This window comes from Dipodomys merriami, unplaced genomic scaffold (genome assembly GCF_024711535.1).
Source record: "Dipodomys merriami isolate MVZ:Mamm:240054 unplaced genomic scaffold, mDipMer1.0.p SCAF_56, whole genome shotgun sequence".
Classification (NCBI taxonomy): Eukaryota; Metazoa; Chordata; class Mammalia; order Rodentia; family Heteromyidae; genus Dipodomys; species Dipodomys merriami.
Genome location: NW_027206135.1, coordinates 6,467,293 through 6,487,517, shown reverse-complemented (window position 1 = coordinate 6,487,517; position 20,225 = coordinate 6,467,293). Strand labels below are relative to the sequence as shown.

Below are 20,225 nucleotides of genomic sequence, written 5' to 3'. Positions count from 1 at the left end.
ATTTCCAGGTTGAATATACAAATTGGAAGGAGTATGATAAAATACTTCCTTCCTATTCTTAATTTCTCTGGCTATTTTAAGTAGCCATATAAAAGGGAGCCTAAGGAATCCTAACCCTAACATCAAGTACAAAAATGGTCAAGGTAAAATCAATCAGGGCAGTAGACATTCTTCTCAAATCTGCTTCAGGGATTCATCCCTTATATGAAAATAATTCAGAAATACACCAAGACTTGCATGAACATGATTTACTTTACTCTCCTCTAGATATTTTCTTCATCTTTGTGACCCTTTAGGTGGGAGAAGATCTTGGGTCCCATACCATGAAGCTTTCAACGATAAAACAGAAGCACAGCTGCTTCAGTTAATTCCTGACTGCTGCTCCAACGAGTGTGTGTTCCATATCCATTCCAATCGAAGGCAGAGAAGTCTCCACACTGTTGAGGATGACCCCCAGGGAAAAATCCTCCTCCACCAATGCAGTGCTGGCAAACAAGAAGAGGAAATGGTAATGACATATCTACTGGTGTTACAGTTTGCATATGAAGTACCCCCCCTCCCCCGCACACACACCCACATACACACATTAAAAAAAAAAAAAGACAAGTATTGAAGACTCTGTATTTGTGAAAACAGTGTTTAATGGTGGAGCTTTGAGAAAGTGATTGAATCCTGAGGGCTCTGCCTTTCATCAGTTGTTTAATCCATTGATAGCTATAAAATTTAAATATACTGGTTGGGAATGTGGCTTAGTGGTAGAGTGCTTGCCTAGCATGCATAAACATAAACAGAAAGAGCTGGAAGTGGTGCTGTGGCTCAAGTGGTAGAACACTAGCTTTGAGCACAGAGAGGCTCAGGGACAGAGCCTAAGCCCTGAGTTCAAGCCCCAGGACCAGCAAAAATTAATTAATTAATTAATTAATTTACTTAAATACACTTTTGAGAGGTGGTAGAACTATAGACTTTATGGGCTGGTAGGAGGAAGTAGATCACTATGAGTATGTCTTGAAGGGTATCTTGCCCTTCTCTGTTCCTTTCTATCTCTTTCTGTCTTACCTGGCAACCACAAGGGAAGTAATACTATTTCTACATTGCCCTTATAAGATGATGTTTCTCCCTTGCCATAGCCTAAAAGCTATGGAACCTACTGACTATAAATAGAAACTTTGGAAACAATGAGCCAAAACAAATCCTCCCTTCTTTTTTTCTCTCAGATTTTTGTCACAGTGACAAAAAGCTGATTAATTCAGCTGTCAGTCCCAGAGGCATATTAATGGCCAAATCTGGAAGAATCTTTAGTACTCATTAGACTCTCCATCAGTGCTGATCTACGCCTCCATTAAAAACTCTCTTTGCCTAGCTTTAGCAGCATCCTTCTCCTCCTGACTTTCCTTTATCTTTTCTGAACATTCATTCTCAAATTCCCTGGCAGGACTCTTCTTTAATGAATTCCCCAAGTGCTACTCCCTAGAACAGGATACATGTCCCTCCCCTTTGTAGACTGTATAGACATCAGTTAGTAAGAATTTACTATTGCCCTGGATCTCTATCTCTATTTCTAGATGTCTCTCAAGCTGAAGACTTCAAAACACAGCTTCCACCTGGACCCCTACCTAGTCACTCTAAGCCTCACACAACATAGACAGTTATTTAAGTTAAACATCACTTAATAATTGGAACACATTTTGAATAATAAATTTGGGGGTAATTTTGCAATTGTATGAACATGCTAGAGTATACTTGAGCTAAGATGGTTATGATGTTGCTTGACAATAAATTTTATATAACAACTCTAATACCTACAATATCGTTGACTAAAACATTATTACATAACAGCATATGACTAGGTATCCCTCAGTGACCTCAAACTTGTTCATTAACATAATTTCGGTCTCCTGACTTGATACAACATAGGTGCTGGCTGTACTAGTAAATGAATGATGCACACCAGCTCACATGTACACTGCAGTATGTATTCCTTGGGCCACAGCTGAAAAGTGCAGGGGAAACCAGGTCATCACAAAGAAACTTGCTTCTTGGGGTTCTGATAGCCATCATCCCCCATTACAATTTTAGGTTCTGACTTGACAGTGAAGCTGCCTCTCTGGGTGGAAAAAGGACATGCTGATGGCTGAGGACCAAAGGAAAAATGAGATCTTCAAGGTCTACTTCTAGCATCTCATAACCCTTTTTCACACTGTTACTTTCAGGAGGGCTGGGTCTCAAGAGAACACGCTTACTCCTGACAACTCATATGGTGGGGAACCCAAAGACTCCATCCTCAAGCTGCTTTGGCCCAGAGCCACCCCATAGAGAGTAGAAATAAACAGAAGGGGACAATGATCTCCAGTTTAAGGAGACATCAAAGCTGCTTCAGGTGAGCCACGTGTACCTGCACTAGCAGTCAGTCCACATAGAAACATCCAGCCACAGAAAGCACTTGAAGTAGAGAAAAGCCTGCCATGAGGAAGGTTGTCCAGGACTCTCCTACTAAGTCTTCAATGAGTGTGGCTTTGGTCCCCAACCAGTCCCTTTTGACCCCACAAACACTCACATGTTCTGTATTACATCCAGAGACCTTCACTCCAGCGCACAAGGCATTGGCTGCTCTCTCATTATTAAATACTCGGAACTGGACAAATCCTGCTGTGACTTCCTCTAAAAACAAAGAGACAAATAGTAATTGGAGACGATACTCAAAATAACTTTCTTTAAGCTACCCAGTGACTGTCTATGTTAGGCTCAGGCTCCAATCTAGCACTCAGACACACTGGTGGAGCCCAGCACCACTAAAAACAATGGCTGGAGAGCCTCCCCATGCAAAATTTTGCTAAGAAGGACCAAACCCATACAGAAGCCTAAGATCTTGGTCTCAAAAAGAGTCCCTGGATACTGCCAGATGCTTGTATAGAAAAATTTTCCAGGGCTGGGAAGGTGGCTCAGTGGTAGAGCGCTTGCCTTGCATGCCTGAGGCCCTGGGTTCGATTCCTCAGCACCACATAAGCAAAAAGAAAAAAGCCGGAAGTGGTGCTGTGGCTCAAGTGGTAGAGCACTAGCCTTGAGCTGAAGAGCTGAGGGACAGCGCCCAGGCCCAGAGTTCAGGTCCACGACCGACAAAAAAAAAAAAAAAAAAAAATTCCAATACAGATCATCACAGAACACCTCTAAGAATTTGTTGAAGCAACTAGCAAGTGTGCTCACTCTGTCCCTGTCCATACATTTCTGGTGCTTTTCCTTTAAAGACCCATATCCAAAATGTAAGTAATAAAAGCTATGAAATGTACAGCAGAGGTTCAGCCTCTATCAAATATATTCTGCCAAATATAGATTTGCATTAACAAACAGCTACCATTCAGACAGAAATAAAACTGTCTTGCCATCCTGTCTATTGTTCTGTCCTGTGCACATGACTCTGGCCTGGTGCTAACAAGGTCCTAAAGGAGTGAAAATGGGTATCTTAAGAGTGAAGACTTGACCAAATTTTCCCAATCCAAAACAGACTCTCTTCCCTAGGCCCTGTTACTTCAAGCCAGTTAGTGACCTTCAATGACTCAGTTTTTTACTCTTAAAGTGGGACTAATAGAAGCAAATTCCAAGGGTAGTAATACAAATTAAATGAGACAATGCATAGAATATTCACAGAAGTGATAACTACTATCTATCATACAAGAAGTCAGCATTTTTCCTATGAAGATTTCAGAAGAACACTAAAGACTCACTCTGGCTATAAGGTGAATAATAAGATGCTGTTTTCTGGGCATCACCAAAATCATAGACCACAGGTATTGCTGGGCCATTATCAGTCCAACACCTCCCTCCGCCATATTTCACTGGGTATCTCTACAAAGAAAAATTAAGTCACTGAAAAAAGACAACAAATAGAGGGAACGCAATGTTTTCTCAGTAACTGAGATTATTTCAAAATCTGTCAAATGAGAGTCTCTCCCTCTTGCTGGACATTTCCAATCCTCTAAATACTGCAAATCCACCCCCTCCCCTTCTCTATCCTTTTTTGGCAAAGGATTTCTGAGACAAATGAGATAGAAATTACCAGCAAATTAGTGTTATGAAAACAGGCACCTGGAGAGATGGGTCCCAGCCAAGCTCAAACACCTGCTTCTTTCTACACCCATGAAAACCAGACGCAGAGAACATCCTCATGTACCTGGTAGAGTCCAAACAGATTGTGTCCCAGATGCTGGAAGAATCCAGTGAAGGTGCGGTACCTCAGCAGGGAGCTGTTCCTCCAGTTCTGCAGGGGAGTCTTGTTGGGCACATGCCAGATGCCCAGGTCCTGGGCCTGGATGTCAAAGTAGCCAGGGTTCTAGAAAGAAACTAACAGTTATCCCAGCCCAGCCACACAGCCCCACAAGACTAAAGGCCCACATGTGCTGCTCTCAGCTGAGCTGATAGCTCTGGATTCCAGGCAGGCAGATAGCCAGCTATGTTCATTCACCTCTATTTCCTGCAGACAATAGTACTCTGGCAATACTCAAGTCCTAATGACATTGTCTGGAAGAAGCTGAGATTCAAGGCATGCATTTCTCTCTTCTGTTATAACCCTACCTTCCACAGCCCTCCTCCCAACCCACTCTCCTACATGCTGGTGGCCCAGCCACACTCAAGTCCTCACACTTGTCCAGCTGGGTAGAGGCTCGCACCAACCTTGTAGTCATCGCTTGTGGCTCCCTCTGCAGACCCAAAGGTGTTGTAGTTGGCCCAGTTGCCATCTCCCTCTGGGTAGTCTGCTCTGTTGCCCTGCTGACTGGACCAGCGATCACCAGCTGTGCACCTTCCCGCTATGAAGTTTTCATGTATACTGGCCACCAGGGTCCAGCCACCACCCCCAGTGGTCATGTCACAGAAGGTCTGGTAGATGGCGCTATTGTTGGTGCGGAGGAAGTACAGGCCATCTGTGGAGAGAGCCAGCCTCCCTGTCTGCAGGTTCCTAGTCCATCTCATCTCCAAACCAGAACACATCTAGGAACTAGAAACATGGCTTGAACATCTCCTGAGTTCTATCACTGTGTCCCTGGGGGTACTGGAATCTCCAAGTTCACAAAACTATACCCAAACTCACAGTGGCATTTCTCATAAAGAAAAACAGAATTCACAGATAACCCAGAATTTCCACTCCTACCCAAAAGAAATGGAGACAGGGCTGGGATATATATCCCTAATATTAATTACATCATTGGTCAAATACACAAAAGATATATTTCAGTATGCCTTAGGGGGTGAAGAAATAAAATATTACATATGTTTATACAATATATATGTGTGTGTTTGTGTGTGTAATGTATAATATATATACTGAAAAAAAGTTGTCTATACCACATGTTTAGAGTTTAAAATCATTGCTGTAAGTGAAATAAACCAGATAGAAAAGTACAAATATCTTTGACTCTATTTATATTGGGTAACTAAATGAGGCAAATTAATAGAGATCAAAAAATAGAATAGCAGTGAGCAGGGACTAGGGAAAAGCAAAATATTAACTTATTGCTTAATGGTTCCAGAGTTCCATTTGGTATAATAAAATTTACCAGGGGATAGGCATTGGTGATAGTTACACAACATTGTAAAATGTACAATCAAAACTGGTTGGAATGAAGCTGAGTGTGGTAGCACATGCCTGCAATCTCAGCACTCTGGAGGCTGAAATAAGATTGTGAGCTCAAGGCCTGACTAGAACATATACTGTGATGCTGTTTGGGGAAAAAACAGGTTAAAATAGGCATTTTTATCCAAATGTACCATATGTTTTGAATTAAAAAATGAAAATCAGAAAAAAACCAAAGTGCACCAGCCTGACTGGGCTTTAAGTGCTATGTCACTCACCACAGGCCTTCTGCTGCTTCTGCTTGATTTCCTTGCAGCTTCTGGGCAAAGAAGACAAAGAAGAACTGTTCCAGAGATTAGAGTTACTGTTCTGGAGAATATTATTGCCTTCAGGTAGAGCATAGACAAAGGTTTAGTGTCATTAGTAGGTTTTCAGGACCCCCAGCCTCCCCTGTCAGTAATTCAAGCTCACTCGGCCTCCACTGTGGCAGAGCTCACTGTCTGGTTGAAAGCCCTGAGAATCCAGTATTATCTTCATTAATCTCTCTGATCCAGCACCAGCACAGGCTAACACTGCCTCTCCCACAATGCTTTGGACTGTGCTTGGCCCAGTGCCGGCCACTAGGCAGAACAAACCAAACCTCTAGAGAGTTGCTTACCTCTAGAGAGTTGCTCACAAGTCAACAGGAAATTATATTGAGAGACAAATGATAGGCTCGGGAGATTATAAGAATGACTCTGAAAAGTAAGCCAGGCCCAAAGAAACATAGGTCCCATGGTTTCCCTTATTTGTAATATCTAGTAGATGTATGAGTCAAGCAGAAAAGGTCAGATAATGTGATGTCAGGAAAATGAACCCTTAGATGTGTATTTTAATGTTTTTTTCTTTCATGCATGTGTTTCTAACGCATTTATAAGATTATCTCTTTGTTGCTTTGTATATCCCTCCCCCACAGTATAACCCCTGCTTTCACTATATTTGATGTCAGTATAACTTGTGGAGGAGATGGGGAAAAACCAGTTGTTTAAGGATACAGGTGGACCTGTTGCAACAATGAGAAGTACAAGTTGTCATGTCCAAAACTAGCTTTACAACGTCGGTGCGGGGGCGGGGGGGGGAAGGGGGGGAAGGAGAAGGATTGGGATTGGGGGGGGAGAGGGGAGGCTGGGAAGGGATGTGAAGGGTAAACAAAGGAGGAGGCTGCAATGCTTGGTAAGAAATGTACGCATTATCCTGCCCACGTAATTGTAACTCCTCTGTACAGTATGTTCACAAATAAAATTAAATTAAAAAAAAAAAACAAGAATGACTCTGAAATGAGAGAGGAGGTTGGAAAGTCCTGACTGGCAATCAGACAGGTATAGGGTAGATAGCTTGTTCATAGAAGGCCTCTAGCCTCGGTGAGATCTCAGATCATTCTTAGAGAATGAGCATGATTTACCAGTAGGAAGAAAACAAACAAACAAACAAAGAATTCTATCAGGGAAACAACATATCCAAAAGCCTGGAGAATAGAACAAAGCAACGTCAATATTATACATAGAAGAAATGCAAGTAGCAGCTTGATGTGGCTGAAGCATGGGGCAGGAGGTAGACAGTGCTGAGACAGACCCGGACACTAGCAGATGCATGGGATGAATAAGTTTCCATACTAGTCACAGCTCTACAAATACTCTAAAAGTCTAGAGGGACAGAAGCTACCATATGCTCTGAGGTCAGAGCTATAGGTGGCTCAGTGGTTGCAAGTCCAACATCTGTGGACCATCCTTACCATATCTCAGCCTCAGTTTCCTCGCACCTAAAATGAAGCTACTGAAGACCAGTTTGTCCCTAGAGGATAAAGCTTGATGCTCATGAAAATAAAAAAAAAAAATCTCTTCTGTAACATAGGTAATGGTATTTTTGCAGGGGGAAGGGCGGACATAGGGGCTAGCTAGCACTCGAGGGCCTGGGTGCTGTCCCTGAACTCTTTTGCTCAAGGATAGCACTTTGAGCCACAGCACTATTTCTTTTTTTTTTTTTTGGGGGGGGGGTCCAGTCGTGGGGACTGAACTCTGGGCCTGAGCACTGTCCCTCAGCTCCTCAGCTCAAGGCTAGCGCTCTACCACTTGAGCCACAGCGCCACTTCTGGCTTTTTTTTCTTTTTGCTTATGTGGTGCTGAGGAATCGAACTCAGGGCCTCAGGCATGCAAGGCAAGCGCTCTACCACTGAGCCATTTTCCCAGCCCCCACAGCACTATTTCTGAGCCACCAATGCCCAACAATGATACATTTTTATAAAGAATTGTTGTCTTAAAAAAAAATACTGTCTTGTAAAGGTCAAGTGAGATGATATTTAGATATAAGCTTTTAAAATAAATAGCAATAAAGAGAAATACAATGTCATCAAGTTCCTGTAGAAAGAGAGATTATGAAAGTAACATTTCTCTGGACCAGAAGACCTTGTGCCAGGCACCAATGACTCACGCCTGTAATCCTAGCTACTCCAGAAGCTGAGATCTGAGGATCATAGTTCAAAGCCAGCCCAGGTAGGAAGGTCTGTGAGACTCTTTATCTCCAACTGACCACCAGAAAACTGGAAATGGCTCTGTGGCTTAAGTGGTAGAGCGTTCTCCTTGAGCTGAAGAGCTCAAGTGCAGCAGCCATGCCCAGAGTTCAAGACCCACAACTGACACACACACAAAAAAAGCAGACCATGCAATTGCCATGGAAGTCCAAAGCTCAAGGCCGTGAGAGTAGGGAGTTACTAGAAGGGGCACAGCTCTTACTGGAGTCTCTCAGAGCCATGAAGAAGGGCAGATCCTGGAATAAGGGCATGCCTTAGCAATACTCATTGCTACAGGCCTGATCCCTCAAGACAGAAATCAGCACAGGGCCTATATTCAAGGTGGCCTCTGTGCATCTCAAGGCTCTTCTCTGGCCCAGGAAAGACTGGGATCTCAGAGCAATGTGACCTCCTTATGTGTTTTTTGTTTTTTTAAAAATGTATATACAGGTGATGTACAGAGGGGTTACAGTTATAGAAGTCAGATAAAGCATATCTTTCTTTTTCTTTTTCTTTTCTTTTTTTTTTTGTCAGTCGTGGAGCTTGAACTCTGGCTCTGAGCTCTTCTTCTCAATGCTAGTGCTCTACAGCCTGAGCCACAGTGCCACTTCCAGCTTTCTAGTGGTTTTTTGGAGATAAGAGCCCCACGACTTTCCTGCCTGGGCTGGCTTTGAACCATGATCCTCAGATCTCAGCCTCCTGGGTAGCTAGGATTACGGGCGTGAGCCACCGGTGCCCAGCTTAAGGGTATATTTCTTTATGAACAATGTTACCCCCTTCCCTCACTCTCTCCCAGTTTTTCCCTCCCAATCCTACCCACAAAGTTTATAGTTTATTTTTCAATAGTGTCTAGTGAGTACCCCTGCTGCATTTGTTCACCCTTTTTTCCACCATTTCTGTGCCCCCCTTACCCTCCCAAAGACAGATAAACAAACAAGACAAAAGCAAAAGAATAAAAAAACAGCAACAAAGAAAAAACAAAACCACTTTTAACTTTTATTTCCAATTAATCACCAAAAAAAAGGGGGGGGAGAAAAAAAAACAGAAGTAGAACTGTGGCTCAAGTGGGGAAGTACCATGTGCAAAAAAAATGCTGAGGAACAGCGCATAGGCCCTGGATATGGACCCCAAAATAAAAGTAATAATAGCCGTAAAATAAATTAAAGTATAAAATAAGTTAGGCATCAATGGCCCACACTTGTAATCCTAGCTCCTCCAGAGGGTTAAATCTGAGGATCCCAGTTCAGATGAGGAGCAGGAAAGTCTATGAGACTGTTAGCTGCAATTAACCACCAAAAAGCTGCAAATGGAGCTGTGGTTCAAGTGGTAGAGTGCTAGCCTTGAGCACAAAAGCTCAAGGATGGTGCCAAGGCCCAGAGTTCAAGCCTCTGGGCTGGCACAAAAATAAAGAAATACAATAAAATAAAATGAGGTATTCGCTCTCCTGTTCCTTCCTCATAATATTCCTGTCATGCTCCTTGGAACACTGGGCAACAATCCAGGGACGAGGTGATCTTCTAGTAAGTCTACTTTTCTGTTGCCCAAAAGTTTCCAGTTATAACACCCTTTGTCCTGTTGTTTTTACTTGAACGATAAACATGACCTTAGCAAAGAAAGCTAGGTTCCTAGAAACTCACCTGGATCGCACCCTTTAGTGGCCAGAATGAGAAACAGCAGGAAGCCAAGTTGGGTCAATGTAATCTAAAGAAAAGCAAAATGAAGGTCACCACCATGTCCACCTTTCTCTCTGAATAACTATCTCCATTTCTACCTAGTCCTTCCACTATTCAAAGGTCTCTTTCTTTTATTTTTTAATGCATTTATGTTCTAGGACTTAAACAAGACCTGAAATGAAAACAGGGTTCCCTAACTCACAGAAAGCAAACTCCTGTCTTTCCTCACCAGGCCAGTTGATTGTAGTTCTCCAGGTAAGCATGCTAAGTAAGCATGTCCAGAGAACTAACTCCTTCTAAGGCTTCTTTTCTTGGCTTGCAGACTTCCACCTTCTCTCTGTGTCTTCGCATGGTCTTTTCTTTGTGTGCATGAAGTTCCCCTTTGTATCCATATTTCCTCATAAATACATCAACCGTAGTGAATTAGCACTTGTCCTAATTACTTTAACTTATTTCATTTTAACTTGCTCTTTAAAAGCCTTATTTCCAATACAATCACATTCTCAAATTCTGGGAGTGAGAACCAAAACATACAGAATTGATAGGAACATAATTTAACCCAAACACATGCTCTTTCCCAAAGCAGTCTCTGGCCAGGGGTCCAAACTAACACGTGGCCATAGGATCAGTGCTGGTGAGCCATGTGACTAGGCTTTGCTCAGGCTTCCAGTTTGAACATTCCTGACTCGCCATAATCTCTAGAAATGGCTCACCATGTTGTTAACAAGGATCCTAATCAAACATAACCTATCCCTGCAATTCTATCAAAAATGTTCCTGTTGTTCTTCATCAGCTGGAAAAATTCAAAGTCTATACCACATAGGCTATGGTAATTATCTACTGCTTCATAGTAAATTTATAGACTTAAAACAACCCTCATTTCTTCTGCTTATGATGCTGCAAATTTGAGCAGCATGCCACATTGATCTCTTATGCCATAGCTATTGTTTGCAGGTATATAAACAAAAAAAGAAAAATCTTGTGTGTACATGGTGTGTGTGTGTGTGTGTGTGTGTGTGTGTGTGTGTGTGTGTGTGTGTGTGTGTGTGTGTGTGTGTGTGTGTGCATGTATTGGGGGCTCAAACTCAGGGCCCGGAGCTGTTGCTTAGCTTTTTCCACTCTGTAGTGGATAGCACTCTATCACATGAAGCACACCACAATGTCCAGCTTTTTGCTGATTAAATGATGATAAAAGTCTTTGAATTTGTCTGCCTAGGCTGGCTTTGAATCTCATTGTTCAGCCTCCTGAGATGTGAGCCACTGGCACCTGGCTCTAATGTAATTTTTATGTAATGAAAATTCCTTTCTGGAGCTAGTAGTTTTCCTTTTCCCCATAAAAGTAATCCCACAGCTGGATGCCAGTGGCTCATACCTGTAATCTTAGTTACTCAGGAGGCTGAGATATGAGGATTGAGGTTTAAAGGCAGCCCGGACAGGAAAGTCCACGAGACTCTTTTCTCCAACTAACCACTCAAAAACCATAAGTGGGGCTGTGGCTCAACATGAGAGTACTAGCCTTGAGCAAATGAGCTTAAGCACAGTGTCCAGGCCTTGAGTTCAAGCCCCATAACTGACATAAATAAATAAATGAATAAAGACATTCATAAATAAACAATCCCAGGTCACCATGGCCAATGATGGGACAAGCTACCCTCAGATATTTTCAAAGGGAAACAATAGCATCTAATTGTATTCCTACAAAAGAGTTTTTCCTAATCCAATAATCTTAAAAAAAAAAAAAAAGCCAGAGAACCCACACTGACTTCCTAGATTATTCAAAAAAAAGGGCAATGTTATTAAAGGCCAAAAAGAAAAAAATCTCAATTATTATTCTAAAATAAAGAAGTCTATATATATGTATATATATTCATTTGTCATATATAGGTATATGACAAATGAATTGATTTGGATCTTAGATGAAAACAAAATACTGCAAAACACTGGGACAGTAAATTCTAACAGACTACATAGCAAATAATTGTTTTTTTTTATAAACTTTATAAATTTCTTTAGTATTATTTCTAATGGCTGGGCCAGACTATCCAATAAAACGAATTATTACATATTATGGGAAGAGATCAGATAATGCATTAGACAAGCCCATGAAAGGGAATCATTTCTCCCTGGATCCTCTAACAGTAAATAAAATAACTGGAACAAAACATTCAAATGTCCACAGCCAATCAGACAAGGTCTGATCCATCATGGAAATAGAGTATCCATATAGGTATAAGATAAACTAACTGATAAAAAGAAGTGAGCTACAAGCTGAACAGGAATAGACTGACTGGCTTACCATGACTGAAGGAGGATACAGTCTTCAAACATTCAGACTTGGTTCACCAAGATGTCACAAGATTGAAGTTACTTGGACCCGGAGACAGAATGTTCTTATCTTATCATCTTATTGGGGAGAGAATTCAAGGCAGACACACAAGGAGACTCAAGGAGGTGCAGGTTTACTCATACAAACAAAGTGAAGACAAAAGTACAAACTAGGAATCTGGGAAAGCTCAAGAAAGAGTCTGCACTGGAGGCCCCCAAACCTCAAGCTTTTATCAAGGTCTTCAGATATGGGGTGGTCAGACCCGAAACTCTGAGTTGATGTGTCATTGACTTCTAGAAACTGGACTATGCATAGACTCCTCCCATATGTTTATGGGAGAATTCTTGGCCTTAGGTGGTCAGATCAGGGTTGTCATGGTTTGTGGGTCAGTTAGACATTGCTATGTGTCACAAACTATTCCATTAACGTCAGCAGTACAGATCGTGGTTCCTTATTGACAACCAAGCTATTATTCTCAGCCACCAGGTTTCCTAACCCCTTGCTTAACTATATTGGGCCCACCTAGGTAATTCAGGATAATCTCTATTTCAAGAGCCCTAGCGTAGTCACATCTGCAAAGGCCCTTTTGCCACCCAAGATAACCTATCTATGGACCTCTGGAATAAGAATCTGGATATCTCTGATGGCTCATCATTCTGCCCTTTATACACCTTTTCTATAGATTAGAAAGTGTTTCCAAATGGAGAAGAAGTAAGATAAAGAAATGCATAGAAAAGAGAACAATAAATATCAATGGAGGCCAAATGGAGGCCTGTAAGTCATTGTGAACCTTTCTTGAGAGTTTCTCACAGTCAGGAAGCCTTATATTGGGGGACCAAAAATGAAGCAGTGATTCACTAAGGAAATCCAGCCTTCAACCACATGCTCTATGTCCCTTGAACTTCATAAAAGGCCCAACTCCTCCATCAAAGCCCATTGCTGCCATAGGAAAATTCATAGACTTTTCTTTCTTTTTTAAAACTTTTATTTTTAAGTCATTATACAGAGTTCATAATTCCATACATCAGATTATGAGTACAATGCATTTTAATCAATGTCACCTTTTCCATCATTCTTCATTATTCCCTCTCCCAGCTCTACCCTCAAGTTATATAGTTTGATTTTTAGATAATACACATTGAATATAATGACTACATTTACTCACCATTTCTCCATTTGTGGCTGATGTTAATAGGCCAATAAATGTCAGGAAAGAATACAGAAATTGTCATTTGTTTCTAGTCTTTTAAATAAATTGATCCCACACGCATAAAACAACATTTCCACCAAATGGCCCATAATAATCTTTCTCAGAAAAAAAAACACTCAAATAGAAACATAGGTCTTCTTTGATATGAAAAATATGAGGTTGACAAAAGTGATAAGCTGGTTTAGCCATTATGTGACAGACTGTAACCTCATTGGCCACCTGCGTGTGGTCTAGTATGACTGTCCAATCTTTTGGGTGTGTGACAATCTCATTGGTCACCTGCGTGACCAGACTTGACCTCATAAATTTTGCCTTTAAAAACCAAAGTATGTGGGCCGCTGGGGGTCGCAGTATCAGCTCCCGAGCATGTGCTGCAGCCCTGGCCAGTCAGTGTAGGAACCTTCTCAATAAAGTTGCTTCTTTATTTAAAAAAAAAAAAAAAAAAGGAAGGAAGGAAGGAAAGAAGGAGGGAAGGAAGAAAGAAAGAAAGAAAGAGAGAGAGAGAGAGAGAAAGAAAGAAAGAAAGAAAGAAAGAAAGAAAGAAAGAAAGAAAGAAAGAAAGAAAGAAAGAAAGAAAGAAAGAAAGAAAAGAAAAGAAAAGAAAAATATGAGGTTGAGATTGTAGCTCAAGTTATAGAGCTGCCTAGTCCTGAGTTCAGTCCCCATCACCAACAAAAGAAGGAGGTACTGTTAGACTGGATGAGACCTGTAGAATTTACTTTAAGACTTGGAAAAAATTATATTAAGTGAAGTAATCCAGGCCCAAAGAAACATAGGTCCCATGGTTTCCCTTATTTGCAATAACTAGTATATGTCAGGACGAACAGAAAAGGTCAAAAGCTATGTACATATGACCATATAAGATGATGTTAAGTGAAATAAACCTCAAGATAGGGACACAAGTGGCTTTTTCTTTCTTGCTATTATTTTTTAACGTATTTATAATGTACTATGTGATTTTTTTTGTTTCTTTGGTATGTTCCTTCCCCTGTTTTCACTGTATTTGATTCCAGTGCCCTGCATCTTGTACATACATTTTTCTAATTTGGGGAGGAGAAGGGAAAAAAACAAAATGCTTAAATAGGGATACAGGTTGACCCATTGTAACAATGAGATGTATAAGACACTATGTTGAAAACAGACATTACAACTTTGGGTAAAAACATCTGAAACATCAGAAAAACATCAGGTAATACAGGTTAATACAGGAGGGAGGATTCATGGCGGGAGGGAGGAGTTGGGGAGATGAGGAGGGAAGGGATGGTAGGGGAAAAACAAAGGAAGGGGTAACAATGCTCAATAGGAAATGACTCATTACGTTACTCATGTAATTGTAACTCCTATGTATAGTATCTTTACAATTATATATATATATATATATATAAGAATTTACTGGACTGGGAAGGAGGCTCAGTGGTAGAGCACTTGCCTTGCATGCCTGAGGCCCTGGGTTCGATTCCTCAGCACCACATAAGCAAAAAGCCAGAAGTGGCGCTGTGGCTCAAGTGGTAGAGCACTCACTTTGAGCTGAAGAGCTGAGGGACAGCGCCCAGGCCGAATTCAGGCCCCACGATCAGACCCAAAAAAAAAAAAAAAGAATTTACTTTAAAAACAAGAATCAAAAGGCTAGAAGATACAGCTCAGTGGTAGTATACAGGCTTATTGCTAAGCACAGCATGAGGCTGTGGGTTCAATTCCCAGCATTTCCAATTTAAGTTAAGTACCAAAATTTAAAAATCAAGAAATCAGAATAGGAAGGAGAAGCTTAAAAAAACCATGTGAAAGTTATAAGTGAGCCCATAAGGTTTGAACAGGACAAGTGAACAGGTGTCTTATACATGTTTTTCTTTTGTTGCCTATGTCATTGGTGTCAAACCCAAGAAATCATTGCCAAATCCAGCACTGTGCTGTTGTATATAGGAATTTTATAGTTTTAAGTCTTATTTAAGTCATGATCCATTTTGAGGTAATTCTTGTATATGGTGTTAGGAAAGGAGCCAGCTTCATTCTTTTTGCATGTGGTATTTGCATTTGTTGAAAATTTTACCATTTCCCCATTGAATGGTCCTAGACATCTTGTCAAGAGTCATTTGACTGTGTATACAAGGGATGTTTTTCTGAGCTCTCTAGGCTATTCCATTAGTTTATATATCTGTCTCTATGCCAGTTACAGATCATTTCCATTACTGTAGCTTTGTGGTCAGTCTTGAAATCAGGATGAACCCTCTAGCCTTGTTCTATTTTTCCAGAATGATTTTGACCATGTAAGTCATGACAGTCACATAAACTTTAGGGTATACTCCTCTATCTCTGCAACACAAACAACAACAAAAAAAAATAACAAGGCTAATAATAGTAATTGCCTTCATTGGCTTGCTAGTTTTAATATGCAGCAATATTTGGCTTGCTCATTTTGTTGAATTTTTGCATGAATATTAATAAGAGATATTAATCTGAAACTTTCTTTTCATATAGTATCTTTTTTTTTGTGAGGGAGGGGGGATAGGTCATGGGGCTTGCATTCTGAGCCTGGCTGCTGTCCCTGAACTCTTCAGCTGAAGGCTCTACCATTTGAGACACAGTGCCACTTCCGGTTTTCTGGTAGTTAATTGGAGATAAGAGTCTCATGGACTTTCCTGCTTAGGCTGGCTTTGAACCCTGATCCTCAGATCTCAGCCTCCTGGGTAGCTAGGATTACAAGCATGAGCCACCAGTGTTGGTGTTATGCTTACCTTTGGTCCTCAGCTCCACCCAGACCTGAGCCCTCCCATCCCTGGAGTTCCTGCCTCCCTCTCCGTCCAGACCCACCTGAGCGCACTTCCGACCCTCAGACCGCTCCTGCTACCTGGATGGTGACAGAGGTCATGTGCTCCTTCTTGGGGGAAATATGGCTCCTCTAATAAACCTTACAGTAACCTTTCTCCTGTGCCTGCCTGCCTCTGCGTGGTCCCCTGGGATGGATGCGTGGGACCCTTCAACTAGCACCACACGTTGACACTGGAAGCAGAGCAATATTGTCCTTATAGAATATCCTTTTTTTTTTTTTTTCAACTTTTGACAAAATTTGAAAAATATTGGTCTTCACTTTCCTTTAAAAGTTTGGTAAAATTAACCATTGATACCATCAGGTCCTGGGCATTTTCTTGTTAAGAAACTTTAGGTTACTGATTCAATCCTCTTATGTGTCAGAAAAAAAAAAAGGTATTTTCTCATTTTTTTATTTTTGGTTTTTTCATTTTGTTTTGAGCTTTTTGTAATTGTTGTTTTGCTTTGTTCTTCATTGTGTTTTGTTTTTTGAGAGTTTCCCTTTATAGCCCAGACTGAACTAAAACTCACTATGTATCCCAGTCTGGCCTTAAACCCATGTTGGGATTACAAGTATATGCTACCTGGTTTTTTTTATGGCAGCACTGGGGATTGAACTCAAGGCTTCAAGCTTGTAAGCAAGCACTCTACTTCTTGAGCTCTGCCCTAGTCCTGGATATGATTTAATTATGTCTCTCCTAAAGGTCCTTATGCGGGCTGGGAAGATGGCTCAGTGGTAGAGTGCTTGCCTTGCATGCGTGAGGCCCTGGGTTCGATTCCTCAGCAACACATAAGCAAAACAAGAAAAAAGCTGGAAGTGGCGCTGTGGCTCAAGTGGTAGAGCGCTAGCCTTGAGCTGAAGAGCTGAGGGACAGTGTCCAGGCCCAGAGTTCAGGCCCCATGACCGGACCCAAAAAAAAAAAAACAAAAAAACCAACAAACAAACAAACAAAATCTAAAGGTCCTTATGCTAAGTTTTAGGCCCTGAGGTGGTACTATTGGGGAAGGGAGATGTACTGTGGACCTTTAAAATGTGGAGCCTAGAGGGAGGTCCTATAGATACATGCCTCAATGTAGGACCTCAATGTCTCTGTTTTTCTCTACCTCTCCCATATAGGTTTTGAGATGTGACTATGGTCCTACAATACTGCTCCACAGCAATCTGTTACCCACCACAGAACATATGAATGGGGCTACATAATCTTGGATTTTTAACTACATAGAAAGGTGTTAAATCGATTCTTTTCTTCACAAATACCCTTGGTTAGGTAGTTTATTATAATGATGGAATGCTGACGACTGTGTTGTGAGAACTTTGTCTAGTTCATCTCATTATCCGGTTTGGTGCTGGGCAGTTGTTCATTATACACTCTTATTTCTGTAGAATGAATACTAATGTACTTATTTTCAGTTCTGATGATACTCATTGAAGTATTTTTATATTAATGACTGCTTAACCATGGCATAAACAACTTAAAGAAGAATTCATTTTAGTCATGTTTCTGGCTCTGAGTCCATCCTGGCAGGGAGAATGTAGAAGAGCAGATTAGAGAAAGGGAATAGAGTAGGGGCGAGGGTGAGACTTGCTGTCACAAGGATGCGAACTTCACCTAAGCATACTTCATCCAACTAGACCCCACCTCAACTTCTCACCACCTCTTGATAATGCCACCATTTAATGAATCTATCACGGGATGAATCCACTCATTAGGTCAGAGTCCTTGTGATCTAATTCACTCTAGAGATGCCATCACATTCACTCCCAGAGGTGTGCTTTGCTAATTCCCTAACCATATCTTAGTCCAATCAATTTGACAACCTAAATTGACTTGAGGTTTCTCTTTTCTTCTTTATCATATCTAGCTAATTTTTTCAAATATTTTGATAGTTTCTAAAGAATGGACTTTCAGTTTCATCCTTTCTCTCTATTGTTCTATTCTCTAGTTATCTACCTCTCTTCTAATCTAATCTATTATTTTCTTTCTTCTGATACCTTTGAATTTAATTTGCTCTTTTTCTAGTTCCTTAAGTGGTAAATGGAAGCTGACTCTTATTTAATGCAAGCTTTTATACTTGTAAATATTCCCTTAGCATTTCATGCTTTGCTATATCTCATTAATTTTTATAGGCCACATTTTAATATTTATTTGTCTCTAAGTTTTTTTTAAATTCCCTTTTAATGTTGCTTTGATTGTTGACTAACAATATGCTGTTTAATTTCTACAAAATTGTGACTATTCCAATTTTCCTTGTTACTGATTTTGAACTTTATCTCATTGTGGTCAGAGAAGGTACTTATATGATATTTGCCTTTTAAAATCTATTGAGATTAAATTTATGGGATCCACATAGTCTATCCTAAGAAATAACTGTATACTATGAATTAAATACATAGTGTGTACTCTATTTATCTAATCCTACATACTTGGAAACAGAGATAAGGGAGTCAGGGTTCAAGACCAGTCTAGGCAAAAAGAAGTCTGTGAGATTCCATCTCTACCAATGATTGGGTATGATGCTGTATGTCTGGCATCCCCAAGAACACAGGAAAGCATAGATAGCAGGATCATTGCCAAGCAAGACGTCAAAGGAACCTGATATATGCCATCTTAAACAAAAGTGATGTGTAACCTGAGGGCCAGTTTTGTAGGTCTGAGTTAACTCAGTTATTAAAATGTAACTGAACTGTGAACCACCTAGCTGTTTGTCAGACTTCAGTGGCCTGGTGGGAGAAACCCTCACCTTTGGTCACAGAAGCTCTGAGGATACTGAGAGTATAAAAAAAAGTATTTGTTCTCTCTAGGAGCCTAACAAAACATATTCACAGAGTATTCAAAGTTTGCTTACATGTATGTTTGTCCCCACTCTATCTCTGATTTTCTTCTCACGCACTGTGCTCTCTGAGTCAGGACACATTTCTTGATTTTCTTTATGAAGCACATATATAATGTACAAAGCATGATATATCCGTTCTTTAAGCCAAAAAAAGGCCGTCAATTTTCTTTATTGATCTTTTGTACTGGTACTGGGGTTTAAACTCAGGCCCTCACACTCTCCCTAACTTTTTCACTCAAGGCCTGCACTTGAGCCAAATCTCTACTTCTGAGTTTCCTTATTTAAGATTTCTCTTTTAAAAAATTTTTATTACAAAGGAGATTTACAGAGGAGTGACCATTTCGTAAGTCAAGAATGAGTATGTTTCTTTGGGAAATGTCATCCCTTCCTTTGCTCTCTCCCAGTACTTCTGGCTTTATATTTATTCATTGAAGACAAGAGTCTCAGGGATTTTTTTTTGTGCCCAGGCTGACTTTAAATCTTGATTATCAGATCTCAGCCTCCTACAGAGCTAGGATTACAGGCATGGGCTATCAGTGCCCAGATCAATTTTATTTTTAGATGGAAACTGAATTGAAATGTTTAAACCCTGAAGAATACAATACAATAGTAGATAGTGTAGGGCTATACATGTTACTTTATTTCATTTTTATGAGGAATATCTGTAGGAAATTTACTTTACATCCCTGTATTTACAAATAGAAAACTGAGATTCTGGTATAGGAAACCCTTTCAAGAGTCAGGTGCATTTAAGGATTTGAACTAATTCCTTCTAATTGCAAAACTGAGAACTTTAAGGTTACTTTTACTTTTTTTTGGTCTAAGACTAGGACTCAAACTCAGAACCTTGTTATCTCACTCATTTGCTAGCATTCTACCAACTGAGCCACGCCTCCAACCCAAAAGGGTCAGGTTTTTTTTGGGGGGGTGGGGGAATCTACAGTTGAAAATTATAATTTGGCAAAGAAAACAATGAGTGATAAAACCACTCCCTGTGGTCATTCTAGGGTAAGAGGAAAAAAGTCAAGGCCAAGATGGCTTTTCAAAGAGGTCCTAGCATTTTCCTCTCCAGCTATGGCTGCTCCTCTATGGTCATAACTCAGGATGCTATAATCTTAGACCTCAATAGTTAGCTCCAAAATGACCTGTGGGCTCTACCACCTGCAGCTTTAGAACTGGGTTCATCTGCCTTCTCTACCATCGCATCCCAGCACTTAACTTGGGGACTGAAGCATATTCAATAAATATTGTTGGAATCTGCATAAAGA

The 20,225-nt window shown here is 40.6% G+C and overlaps 1 protein-coding gene across 1 annotated transcript; it reads right to left on the bottom strand.

Moving 5' to 3' along the window:
• Positions 1-332: 332 nt before the first annotated feature.
• LOC138812065 (intelectin-1a-like) lies at positions 333-10,132 on the bottom strand. The gene is made up of 8 exons (XM_070000007.1): positions 10,073-10,132; positions 9,755-9,809; positions 5,842-5,949; positions 4,666-4,913; positions 4,166-4,324; positions 3,720-3,840; positions 2,555-2,658; positions 333-485 (listed from the first exon to the last, which is right to left on the bottom strand). The coding sequence occupies exons 1-8, from the start codon at positions 10,130-10,132 to the stop codon at positions 333-335; spliced, it is 1,008 nt and encodes a 335-aa protein (XP_069856108.1).
• Between the last annotated feature and the right edge of the window lie 10,093 nt (positions 10,133-20,225).

Bases quoted from the DNA above. Each gene is read 5' to 3' on its own strand.
- LOC138812065 (XM_070000007.1), bottom strand. From the start codon at position 10,132: ATGCGAAGACACAGAGAGAAGGTGGAAGTCTGCAAGCCAAGAAAAGAA. The intron at 9,810-10,072 runs GTTAGTTCTCTG...GCTTTTCTTTAG, and splicing joins GAAAAGAAGCCTTAGAAGGA to ATTACATTGACCCAACTTGG. The intron at 5,950-9,754 runs GCGATCCAGGTG...CTCTACCTGAAG, and splicing joins CATTCTGGCCACTAAAGGGT to GCAATAATATTCTCCAGAAC.